The sequence below is a fragment of the Bidens hawaiensis genome, unplaced genomic scaffold (assembly GCF_021521415.1).
Source record: "Bidens hawaiensis isolate Kalapana, Puna unplaced genomic scaffold, B.hawaiensis_p1.1 tig00014897_1, whole genome shotgun sequence".
Taxonomy (NCBI): Eukaryota; Viridiplantae; Streptophyta; class Magnoliopsida; order Asterales; family Asteraceae; genus Bidens; species Bidens hawaiensis.
The window spans coordinates 298,709-310,590 of NW_027492317.1; the positions used below are offsets into that span (position 1 = coordinate 298,709).

An 11,882-nucleotide genomic window follows, 5' to 3' on the forward strand; every position below is an offset into this window, starting at 1 on the left:
CAACGGCTACGCAACAAATGTATAGAAACACATGATAATTTTGTCCGTTGGTTATAATTACTTAATTAGTGTCACAAATGAAATAAACAATTATATAATCTTGGAAACCCAACCAAGTTGATTCAACGGGTCACGGTCTTCTTTCGAAGTTTTAGATCATAATATGTATTTAATACTCATTAAATGCCGAAATATTTAAATGACATTAAATACCATTTCAAGAAGTTTTTATTTTTAAACAGTTAAATTTTGTTCACTGCGGGTATTGAATCCATGACCTCCTTTACACATCCATACCACCTTACTACCCCACCAAAATAGGAATGACATAATTGGATTCCGAAGAACGCGGGTTTTCTGGCTTTGCAAGCTTTTTTGATAGGTTGATGACTTTAGAAGCTTTGGCTAGGAAAACATTCCGGTGATTTCAACCGAGTGCCTAACCTGTGGTTGGAAGGAGGAATCGGTTGATCATGTCCCCTTATTTATGCGTTTAGTGTTCATGATTTGGTGGAGCTTCATAGGCACGTGTTGGTTCCTAAGGACAAAGCTAAAACTTTTCACATAATATGCCTAATTGGCTAATTACAATGTGGTGTCTTAAGAAGAAACGAAAAGATCTAGTCCATAATGGAGCCCCGATTCATGTTTTATTATTGATGGAAAAGGAAGTTAGAGATAGTTGATCTATATACTTAAATATTAAAGAGAATTATTAATTATTATTATTATTATTATTATTATTATTATTATTATTATTATTATTATTAACTAATGTAGTGAACCAGTACGCAAATGGTTTGTTCACTGGTCGTACAGATCGAACTAGACAAAAAATCTCATGACAACGTAATTGTATTCAAAGTGTTAGTATTATTACATTCTTTGGGAACAGTGATACACATTAAACAGTCAACATAGTTGAAAAATCAAGATGTCAACTTCTAAACAACACCAACCAACTAAATTAAAATCTGACAACGTTAACACCACTTAAGAGTAGATGAGCTCCATGTAGACCAACATAAAGAGTGTAGATTTAAACTTATGTTTATCCCATATAATCACATTCAACTTGACCTCTTCAATGATCTTCGTGCATGGATCTCGACTATGCTGAAGACCAGCTCTCCACACAAACCAGAGAACTAATAGTGAGAGCCTGAAAAGATACTTTTACGGCCTTTAAAGACGAGCAGGAAGAGCAATGACTTCTAAAATGGATCCAAAATCCAGGTCAATGCACCTCAAGGAGCAAAGCAGGGAAGACAGCCAAAGAATAGTGAGGCAATTTAGAGAGAAATTCCTTCAAACCCCGTAAATATATCAAGATACACATTTTTTTTTTCTTCTAACTTGTCCACATATTTAACTTTCATAACATAAATTTGAATCATAAACGTACCAAATAATTGACGAGTTGGGATGACATTGTTTGTTTTTTCTATTTTCTTCATAATTAGGAATGAAGTTATACTTCTAATAATTATAAAACAGCAGTCAACTTACTTGTAGCTGTGTTAAGTTAAAAAAAATAAGAGGGTAAAAAGATCTCAGGTACAATGGTGAAAGAAAAAAAAGGATTTGGAAGCTTGATTTTGAATCACAATTATTATAATAAAAGATGGACTGGGATGGAACTTGTAAGCCGGAACCTTTATGTGTATTCACGGTTCCTTCTATGAAAAAGTTAACGCCGGTGGACGACAATGCAACTTCCCCAACAAAGAACCTTGCTTGGATCTTCTGGGTCCCAACGAAAAAGTATAACTCAATTCATGAAATTCAGTACAGAATTCAAAAATAGCATATAAATATAAGATCTTAGTTGTAAGTTTATATAAAAATATTATATATGTATAACTAGAATTTCATTTTAAAATTAGCTTTTTTGCTTAACTAAAAACTTGTAATCAAGACATAATACTTTTCTATTAAAAGATCAGACAAGTTGACTGAAATCTCTCTTATGAATTTGGAGGGAAAAAGATAGAGGGCAAGTGAAAAAAATAAATAAACAAACAAACAGAAGTAATGAGCAACAACCACAGGTGGCCTTTAACCAAATAGTTGTGGGTTTAAGTTTCACTTAAGACACGAGGGGGAAAACTATTAGCTGTTAAAAAAAAAGAAGTCATGAGCAAGAATAAAACAACGTTTACACAAGCATAATTATAACAAATGTTTTAGAATATACAATTTCATGTATTCATTTCAAAAATATACTTACAAGGAGACAAACACAACCTGAAAATACAGTTAACACAAAAAACAGATACGAAATACACAAAAAGAAATTAGATACTTGATTAGATTCAAATATGCAAATCAAAGAAAAAAAATTTAAAAAAAGGGCAAAAAGTCAGTTAAACTTGTATAACAATACGCGAAACAACGTCTTTTATATTTATATAAAATTACATCTGCAGTTAAGAACACCAGTCATGAACACCAGCATACAAATACTTATACCCAAATGTAATCATTACTTTGATTTCCTGTTGACGACCAACGACCCACTTTCAAAACAATTTTACATCATAAAGATTTTACAAATTTTACACGTAGTTATTGAATGATTATTTCAATAATTACCAAAAAAAACTACTGTTAAGTTTAAAAAATCAATCCTGTTACAGCCATTTAAAACTTAAAACGAACTACTCAACCTGGAAACATATTCTAACAAATGGTAGTACGCAGTTAAATCATACAGGAATTAAATCCAAAGAATACATATCACTAGCGGTCTGTATCAATTTCACCAACATCCGAAACGCCTTTGTAGTTAGTCCTACAACTAGCGGTCTGTATCAATTTGATAACTTGGTTACCTACCAGGTACCAACTACTAGTCATAGTATAGTTGGCTAGGCATGACATGTCCCTTTTCAGGGTATTTTGGTACTTTTAACATATCACATCCACATAACAATTTAGAGTTGTAAAAAGAATAACTTAACAAACAAATCTCATGATGGCAGATTAAAGCAAAGGCCTACAATTTTATGATGATGGAGTCTTGAGACATGATAGACAGTGCATGAAACAACTAGAACTTAAAAGTGTAAAATTATGATTCTACAATTCCAATAATACCCTCTTATAGTCCTCATGTTCTTCAATGGACAGATAGTAAATGAATAAAAGCATCACACACACACACACTATTTAGATCAAATATTTAAATCTAATTTCTATACCCATCAGTTGTAACCCTGTAGAATCAATTTAATATTACGAAGACGAGCCTACACACAAGTGACTTTATGAAGATCCAACTTTCTAGTCTTAATTCTAGTCTTTATTTCTTATCTATAAATTGCATATGGTACACATATTTTCCTTTTACTATATCTATTCACTGATCCTTTAGATCAATCCTAAGCCATTTATCAAACTGTTACAACAGTTTGCCAATATGCTACATAAAACAGAAGCCCTTAATTTGAACATTTTAAACTTTTTATACCATCCGGCCCTAGGGATTTATACTTCAATCCAAAAGAAATCCATCAATGAGATATCAAGATGAATAAAAAGCCTCGAGAACACTAGACATGGGTAATTTAATCCCGAGCCAGATAAATCTCATGTCCATAATCCAACATCCACATCAGTATATCCTCAAAACTACTTCCAGAATACTATATCCACAATCTGAGCAGAGCGTTAGAAACAATCTTAGTGTACTCTGCTTCAAACCGACCGTAACTCCACGTGACAGAGACAATATGTAGCATCAACAAGAATCATAAAAGAAATATCTACAGGGCTTATATTCTACATCACTTAAGAATGTCAAAAACTTGATTTCAAACCTTCACTTAAAAATAGCACAAACTTAATCTGTTCTCTTAAACTTCAACACATAAAAGGCAACAATATACGTGGAATCCAAGACAATGTTCATTAGAAAAGGAAATGCCTTACATCTTTAGATAATCTCCACTCCCAAATTTAGCCCCTATGTGGTCCCTATCATCTTAAACTAAACTCCTTCCATAACAATACCGAAATTCAATGTCCTAATGGAAGGGACGATCTAAAAACGACCCACCATGTCACTAGTTCAACCAAAACAAACCAAACAAAGATACGACAAGAAAAGCCATGGAAGAACCTAAAGACAAAAAGGCTGTCTAAGAAAGATAATTTTAAAGATTAAAGCTTTCCTGCATCGGCGAACATTTCAGCACAGCACATCATATCCTGCCTCCAAGCGTCTGCCTGAACACAATTCATTACAAATAAAAATATTGCCAACAAACATAAATATTATTTTTCAAATAACATATACAGGTAAAATCAAAAAGCACTCCATTTACCAGTAGTCATCTAGCCTAGTAGTTATATCGACCGCCATAAGGCCGCTCACCACCATACGACCTGTCACTGCCATAAGGCTGATCACCGCCATAAGGCCTGCCACTGCCATAAGGTCGATCATTGTCATAAGGCCTGCCACCATAAGATCCAGTGCCGTAAGGACGGCCACCTCCATAAGAGCGGTCACCCCCATGGTAAGATGAATACTGCAAATAATAAGCTGGATGTCAAATTGCCAAATAATAAGATAAATACTGAATACATGCATAAACATGAAAGGAATAAAATTACTCACGTCATAGTTGTAATAGTCACGTGAAGGACCACCACCTCCGCCTCCTAGAATATCAGAAAGATATGAATTGATTTTAAAATAATATAAAACAAATTGGCTAAGAATTATTTATAAACTAAACTTTAAACCTCGATAACGAGCTCCTGGAGCTGAAATAGCTGGATCAGAGTAATCCAAACGAGGCCGGCCCCTGCTTGGCTCACTGTAGCCAGAATCCGGATCCTAAAAGCCAAAAAGAATTACTGGTTTCAGATAAGAAAATCAATCAAGCATTAAAAAAAATTTTAATTGAAAAAATGAGAGGACTTTACTGCAAAATATGGACGTTTCATTCCACGTGAAGCATCTCCATACACGTACGGGTCTTCATAGGGCCTCCCTGCATAAGGTCTGCTAAACTGTTCTTCAGGCAAATAAGGTTGTCCTCTCATTGGCATAGAATAATCACGGTGCATATTAGCACCATGCCTGGGTCTATCCACATCATATCTTGGTGGCTCATAGCCTTGACCATATGGCTGATGTGTACCCCTGAAGTCATCCCACCTCCCTCCTACAAAAGCAAGCTCATCTGTTATCAATGCATTTCAACAAAATAAACAAAGTAAAGATATAATAATAAATATACAAAATAGATACCAAAACTATGGCTCCCTCTAAAAGGAGGACGGGGCCCAATAGGCGGGTAATCTTCTACAAATCCCATCTCTCGAGTGTGACCAGGTCCATGGTGATATAAACCCCTGCCTCGTTGAATGTTTCCTCGATCGGAAGAAAGTGCGCCTCTTCCAAAACCCCTCCCTGTAATCCAAATATATAAGATAACTTATAATTAAAAGAAATTATATTTCTGAATATTATATATATTATATGTACCAGGGCTTGGAAAGGCAGCACCACTACCATGACCAATTCTAAATCCACCTGCGACTGCACCTTTCACAGCCTGAGTTTTAGGCAACGGATTCGAAAGCCTTGCTTTCACTTTTATCTAGACACAGCATAACTTGTTAGTTCATTAAAAAAACATAATTATGAAACAATAAACAATACTACAATATTAATAATTACAAAACAAGCTACCCAATGAATATGCCCTTGCCTTATCATCACCAAGTTGTCTTTTATTTATGCCATCAATGCAAGCAAGAGCAGCTTCATGAGTAGTGAAATCAACAAATCCAAAATCTTTCCTCTTGGCAGTTGATATGTTTCGTGCCAGCATGACACGTTCAATTGTACCATAGGTTTTTAAGTGGTCGCGAACAATGTCTTCATCCCAATGAGGTGGCAGCCCGTCAACAAAAACCGACTTAACCTGAGCCAAAACCTCTGGGTCCGGCTCACGCAACGGTTCAGCAAAAGCTACTTTGGCAGTTCGATCAGGAAGACCAAAAATAGCATCAGGCTTTTGAAGCCTTCTAAAAGCAAGCATTGCATCAGGGCGAGCTGAAAACTCAATGAATGCAAAACCACGACTCAATCCTTCGTGCTGTGGATCAGGAACAAGTGTGATCCTTTCAACACCTTCAATGCCATAATCCTTTAGCTTTTGTCTTATCTGTCATCATTGAACTGTTATTAGTATGCCGCGCAAACAAAAAACACAAAGAAATTTAAAATTAAAAGCTTACAGCTTCCTTTGTCCATGTATTGCATATATTCCCCAAGAACAAAGTATCATTATCTTCACTTGGTGCGGTCCCACATCGTTTTCCATGTATCTGCCAACAGATTTAATTTAGAACTTTACAGTAAGACGTATTTCAAACAAAGAAGTAATATGTTAAAAGGAGTAAAATATCAAAACATACAACAGGATTTTTCATTTCTGTCAAAGCACGGGCAACTTGTTCCTTATTAGCATATCTCACAAATGCATATCCTCTGTTTTTATTAGTTGGGAGATCTTTATGCATTCGAACTTCAACAACCTCACCAGCATATTGAAAAACTTTCTTTATTTCTTCTTCTGTAGCATCACGGTCCAATCCACCAACAAATACCTCAAGTTCTTTCCTTCTCTTTCGCTTCTCTGCAGCTTCTGTAAATTCTTCATGTTCTCGAAACCGTAACTCATCGTGTTCTTCCACCTTCATGTCTGCCAACTCATCTTCATCTTCATTGCTAATGTCCTTATCCTTATCCTCATCACTAAAACATAGGCGCTCTTGTGAATCTTCTTCCCTAAATTCATCACTAATACCTTTTTCCATATCAACAGGCTCAGTTTGCTCCACTTTATCTTCATTTATTTCTGTTGGCACCTGTTTATTTTCAACATTTATATCTTTATCTAAAGTGATTTCCTGATTCTCAACTTGTTTCTCAGCATCAGGTTCCTCGATCTCAAAGGGCTCTTCATCATCTATTTCATCATTTTTTTGGTCAGCCACTTTCTCCTCTTCCAAAACTGGTTCTTGAAATTCCAAAGCTTTATTTTCTGTTTCCACTTTTTCTTTCTCACCCCCTTCTGGTTCATGAAGATCAGAGCTTTCAGGCCTTAAACTATTTTCAACAGAAGGTTGAACATCAGTGGCATCTTCAACATCCTTCATAGTATCTTCAACTTTCACAGCATCCTTATCATATTTCAGGGACACGCCAACATCATTAACATCATTTGGACTCGAGTCCTCCGGCTTAACATGTACTTCACTGTTATCTTGTTCGATGCTAACCGAAGCAGGAGGTGTCTTGGCATCACCAGATTTAGTTTTTTTCCTGATCACAGTCCTTTTAACTACTCTCTTAACCGTTCTTTTATTTCCAGATTTTGTTCCAGGCGTTACTTTTACTGCGTCATCCTCAACCTTTACATCTTCAACTGCACAAATCACAACTCAACAACTTATAACTTACACAAAAAAGCCCACAAAGGCAAAAACTATAATACCAAAACAAAAAAAATCACAGATCCTAGTAATTGAATGACATCACGAGTCTATAACAACAAAGCAACCAAACAACGTACTGTTTGATAAGAACAAATAGTGAAAACAACACATTAACCTAGTAACAGATTAACATCACAAATTAATAACAATAAAGCAACTAAACGGGTGGAAACACTGCATGTGAGTAAACGTAAAGACTACAATCTCGAACATTCATTAACGCCATGAATTAGGAATGCAAACAAGCCGGGCCACTCGCGAGCTTCTCGAGATCAGACCAATAAAAAGCTCGAAACGAGCTGAGTTTTTCAAGCTCGAGCCAAGCCCGGGACTCAAATAAAACTCTATTAGTATTGAGCCGATCTCGAGCTGGTGCATGGGAAGCTCGTTTAAGCCCGTCGAGCCTCAACAAACCTAGTGTAATATTAAGTTTGACCTCTTTTAGACTTTCCATTTACGAATTTCACGCTGCACAGCGGGGTAAGAGCTGAACTTTGGCTAGCACAAGCACTTATAAGGTTTTTCTCGAAACATATAAAAACAATTTAACACGTATATAAATAAATTAACTAATTAATATTGCTATGGATATAAGTAAACAGAAACCTAAATTGAGGTTTAATTAGTAATACCTGGAGGTGTTGTGGTGGCAGTGGCATCGTTGGTTGCAACAGCTTTCCCTCGGGTTGAGGGAACACGTTTCGGCGTAACGGATGACTCGGACAGCGTGGGAGGGGTTTTAGTGGCGGATTTTCTAGCCGGCGGGGTTTTTTTCGGCGGAGGTGGTGATTTGGGATTGTCGGCGTTGCGAGTTCTCATAATCAATCAAATTGAACCAATTGTTGAAGGTTCTGCGTATGAATACAAATTAGGATTGGAATTGGAATTGGAATTGGATTAGATGATGGTGATGAATATGGAAACTGGAAAATTAAACCCGAGTACGAGAGAATTGGGGTTTCTGGGTTGAGTAGAAACGTTGATGAGCGGTTGAATGTTTTGGTTTTTGGGGACTCAAGTTCTCAACTAACGTTTTAAGGATTTTTTCTTTGTTTGGGAAAATAAAAAATATGTAAATCCCAGGCGTGGCCGGTCACAAGTGTTAAGTGTTAGAAACGGTAATTCGATACGAATTCGGTCGGTTTTGGTTACGTGTATTATTGTACCGAAACTAAAACAAAAAATAATAAGATTCGGGGTGGCTTCACCCAGGAAAGCTCAGACGTTAGTAAAACTTGACAATTGTTGGTCCCCGACGCTAGAGCTGACAATTAGGTACCTGTTAAAGACACGATAAGACCTGTTAATCAAAAAAGTGCGGTATGTGATTTTTTTTTATTTTCTTAAATAATTGAAATTAGTAGGCTAGACTCCCTCATTATCCCTTATTTGTACACAAAACTTCAAATTGTCTTATAGTCATGGCATATAAAGTAGTTAAACGAGTCGTATTCAAGTTATATATTTGTGTCACGCGTGTCGCCTTTTACCTGTTAAACCTGTTAAGACACGAATTGCCAGCGCTACCCGACGTTGGTAGTGAATCTATGCAAATTCGGTTGGTTTCCGTCACACTCGTTATGGTACCATAACTACACAGAAACAAAATCAACATTCGGTTGGTGTTTGTTACGGTATTGGAACTAAAACAAAACGCATTGACTCTTCTCGAATTCGGTAGGATTTCGTCAAGTTCATTACCATAACAGAACTAAAACAAAACAAACAACAAAATTGACATTCCTAGGTTTTCGTAATGTTTGTTACGGATTGATACTAAAAAAACAAAAATGATAAATAAGGTGCCGCACAGTTGCCCAATCGGGACTTTGCAAACATGAATAAATTTCACAAGTAGAGCAATTATTGATTAGTTCGAAAAAAGGTTAGCTTTATGAGCACACACTTTGTCAATTGGAGGTAGGGTGGTGTTGATAAATCGGTCCTTGAGAGTTTGCCAGATTACTATTTTTCCTTGTTCTAAGCTCCTAGTAAAGTGATGGAAAATTGGAAGGTATTGTGAAGAGATTTCTTTGGAGTGTGTCTAATAGCACAAACAAAATACATTGGGTAGCGTGGGATAGGGTCACTCTTTCAAAAAATAAAGGGGTCTCGTTCTCTCAAGACTTAGTGACGTTGATAATTCGCTTATCGCTAAATGGGGTTAGCGAGAATAAATAGAGAAAGAGTCGTTGTGACATAAAGTGATAGAGGCAGTTCATTGGCAAAGAATGAGTCGAGAGCTGGTTCCAATTAATAAAATAATAAGGGAGCGTGGAAGAACATTGCCAAGGTTGTCAACTCTTTAAAAGTGGTTAAAGCAAGCTGGAGGACCTTATTAATAGAAAGCTTGGAGACGGTAAGAATCTAAGCTTATAGACATATTTAGGCGGGAAGTTGTAGTCTGAGAATGGCCATCCCAAGCCTGTACAAACCAGAAAAGAATGAAAATTGCACTGTTAGTGACCACTTTTGGAGACAAGGTAACAACTTCGGTTAGGCGTGGGAGCGGAGCAGAAACCCAGATTCAGAGGTTGAAAGGCTAGAATGGGATCGATTCAGAGGTTCCAATTATATTTGGTTTGAAGGTTAAAGATGTATTGGAGTCGTACAAGTTGGTGGGGTTACCTGATAAGGCAACAGAGGTTTTCCATGGAATGTGATTATCGCTCGTTGGAGCTTTGGAAAGCAAGGAACAAAAGAATTTTCGAAAGAAAAAAGGTTACGAGTGATTTGATTCCAGGGGAGATTAAACTTTTAGGTTTTTAATGGTATAATCATAGATCTAAAAAAAGCCCGATTGATTGGGTAAATTGGTGTACTTTCATATTCATGTAATAGTGTTGTGTGAGGTGTTTGGTTCTCCTCCGGCTTGTGGAGGGAGTTTGTTTGGCCTTTTTGCCGGTTGTTTATAAAAGTAAACATTTCGATTTTTTTTTATAAAATGTTTAATTCATCTGCTTATTTATTTGCAAACTAATTTTAATTTGAGTCCCCCGAATTTTATTTAGTTCATCTACTTGAGTACAGTTTGCATTTTTTTTGTTAGACCATAGTCTCATTATATAATACGTCATTATATAGGGTATATTTCGTTGAAGGTAATGAAATGAATGGGGAATGGAATAAGAGAATAAATAGAATGGATAAGGGATTGAAATGAATCATTACCATTTCTTTGTTTTGTGTTGGTTAACCTATGAGAATGAAATTAATTATTACTTTATATTGTTTGGTATCCACAAAAAATGTATGAATGAAATAGAAACGATAAAAATACTCCAATCTCAAAATAATTGTTTTACCAAAATAAAGAAATTGCAATGGTGACGGTGGTGGTAGATTCGGTGACGGCAATGGTGGTGTCGGGGAGACGATATTGGTGGCGGTCATGCGGCAAGGGGCGATGGTTGCAGTGGTGATGGTAGTGGTCAAACGGTGGTAGCATTGGTGGTCAGGTGGTGATGGCAATGGTAGGGTGGTGGTGGTCAGGTGGTAGTGGTCAGGCAGCACAGTGGTGGTCAGGCGGCGGCAGCGGCAGTGACAATGACAGTGGCGGCGATAACGCGGGTGGTAATGTGGTGATGGCGATGGTAGTGGCGGCGGCGATGACTTAAGCAACACTAACACATAACACCTCTTGATATTCAAAACTGACAAACATTTTGACTTGCTTTCAAAAAGTTAATGATCAAATTGAGGGCTTCTTAGTTTACACAAATGTCATGGAACCAAACAATAGTTGAATGAATTCCTTTGGAAGCCGACAATAGTAGGTCATCTGTGTCCCTCGAACCCACTGCCGCAACATTAAACGGTCAAGGGGTTTCAAATTTTGACGATGTCACGTCGCGACTACACCACCAAGCAGCCACAGAATCCTGACGTCCCAAACCACTCTCGCATAACCACGATCGAAAACAATTGCTACGATCTGGTGCCGCATACGGTGGCATCAAAAGAGAGAAAGAGACGGTTACGCTGCGACAAAATCGTGGCGGCGATGAGTCTAACAAAATCGACGTGTACGATTAGGCTATGCACGTGAGGTGTGGACAGTGAAGCGAGGCGGCCGACGGTATAAAGGAAGAGAGAAGTCTCTGTAGTGTTACCGGTAGACGGGTATATATATAGAATCAGGATCATTAGAGAACTTTTTTGAAATTAAGAACTATGAGAACCATTTTGGATAAAAAAAAACTAAAAATAAAAAAAACTCATAAAATAAAAAAAACACAAAAATCAAAAAAGTAAAAAACCAAAATTCTTATTTTATCATCCCGGTTTCATAAAAAAAACTCGGTTTAGCTAAATTATATACACATATGTATAATATATACATATATGTACATTTACATGTT

The 11,882-nt window shown here is 36.7% G+C and overlaps 1 protein-coding gene across 1 annotated transcript; it reads right to left on the reverse strand.

Moving 5' to 3' along the window:
* Nucleotides 1-3,622: 3,622 nt before the first annotated feature.
* LOC143547955 (uncharacterized) lies at nt 3,623-8,557 on the reverse strand. Its single transcript, XM_077039242.1, has 11 exons — nt 8,154-8,557; nt 6,439-7,451; nt 6,259-6,348; nt 5,727-6,185; nt 5,501-5,615; nt 5,264-5,425; nt 4,936-5,177; nt 4,753-4,846; nt 4,625-4,668; nt 4,329-4,535; nt 3,623-4,230 (listed from the first exon to the last, which is right to left on the reverse strand). The coding sequence occupies exons 1-10, from the start codon at nt 8,338-8,340 to the stop codon at nt 4,344-4,346; spliced, it is 2,598 nt and encodes an 865-aa protein (XP_076895357.1). The 5' UTR covers nt 8,341-8,557; the 3' UTR covers nt 3,623-4,230; nt 4,329-4,343.
* Nucleotides 8,558-11,882: the final 3,325 nt, after the last annotated feature.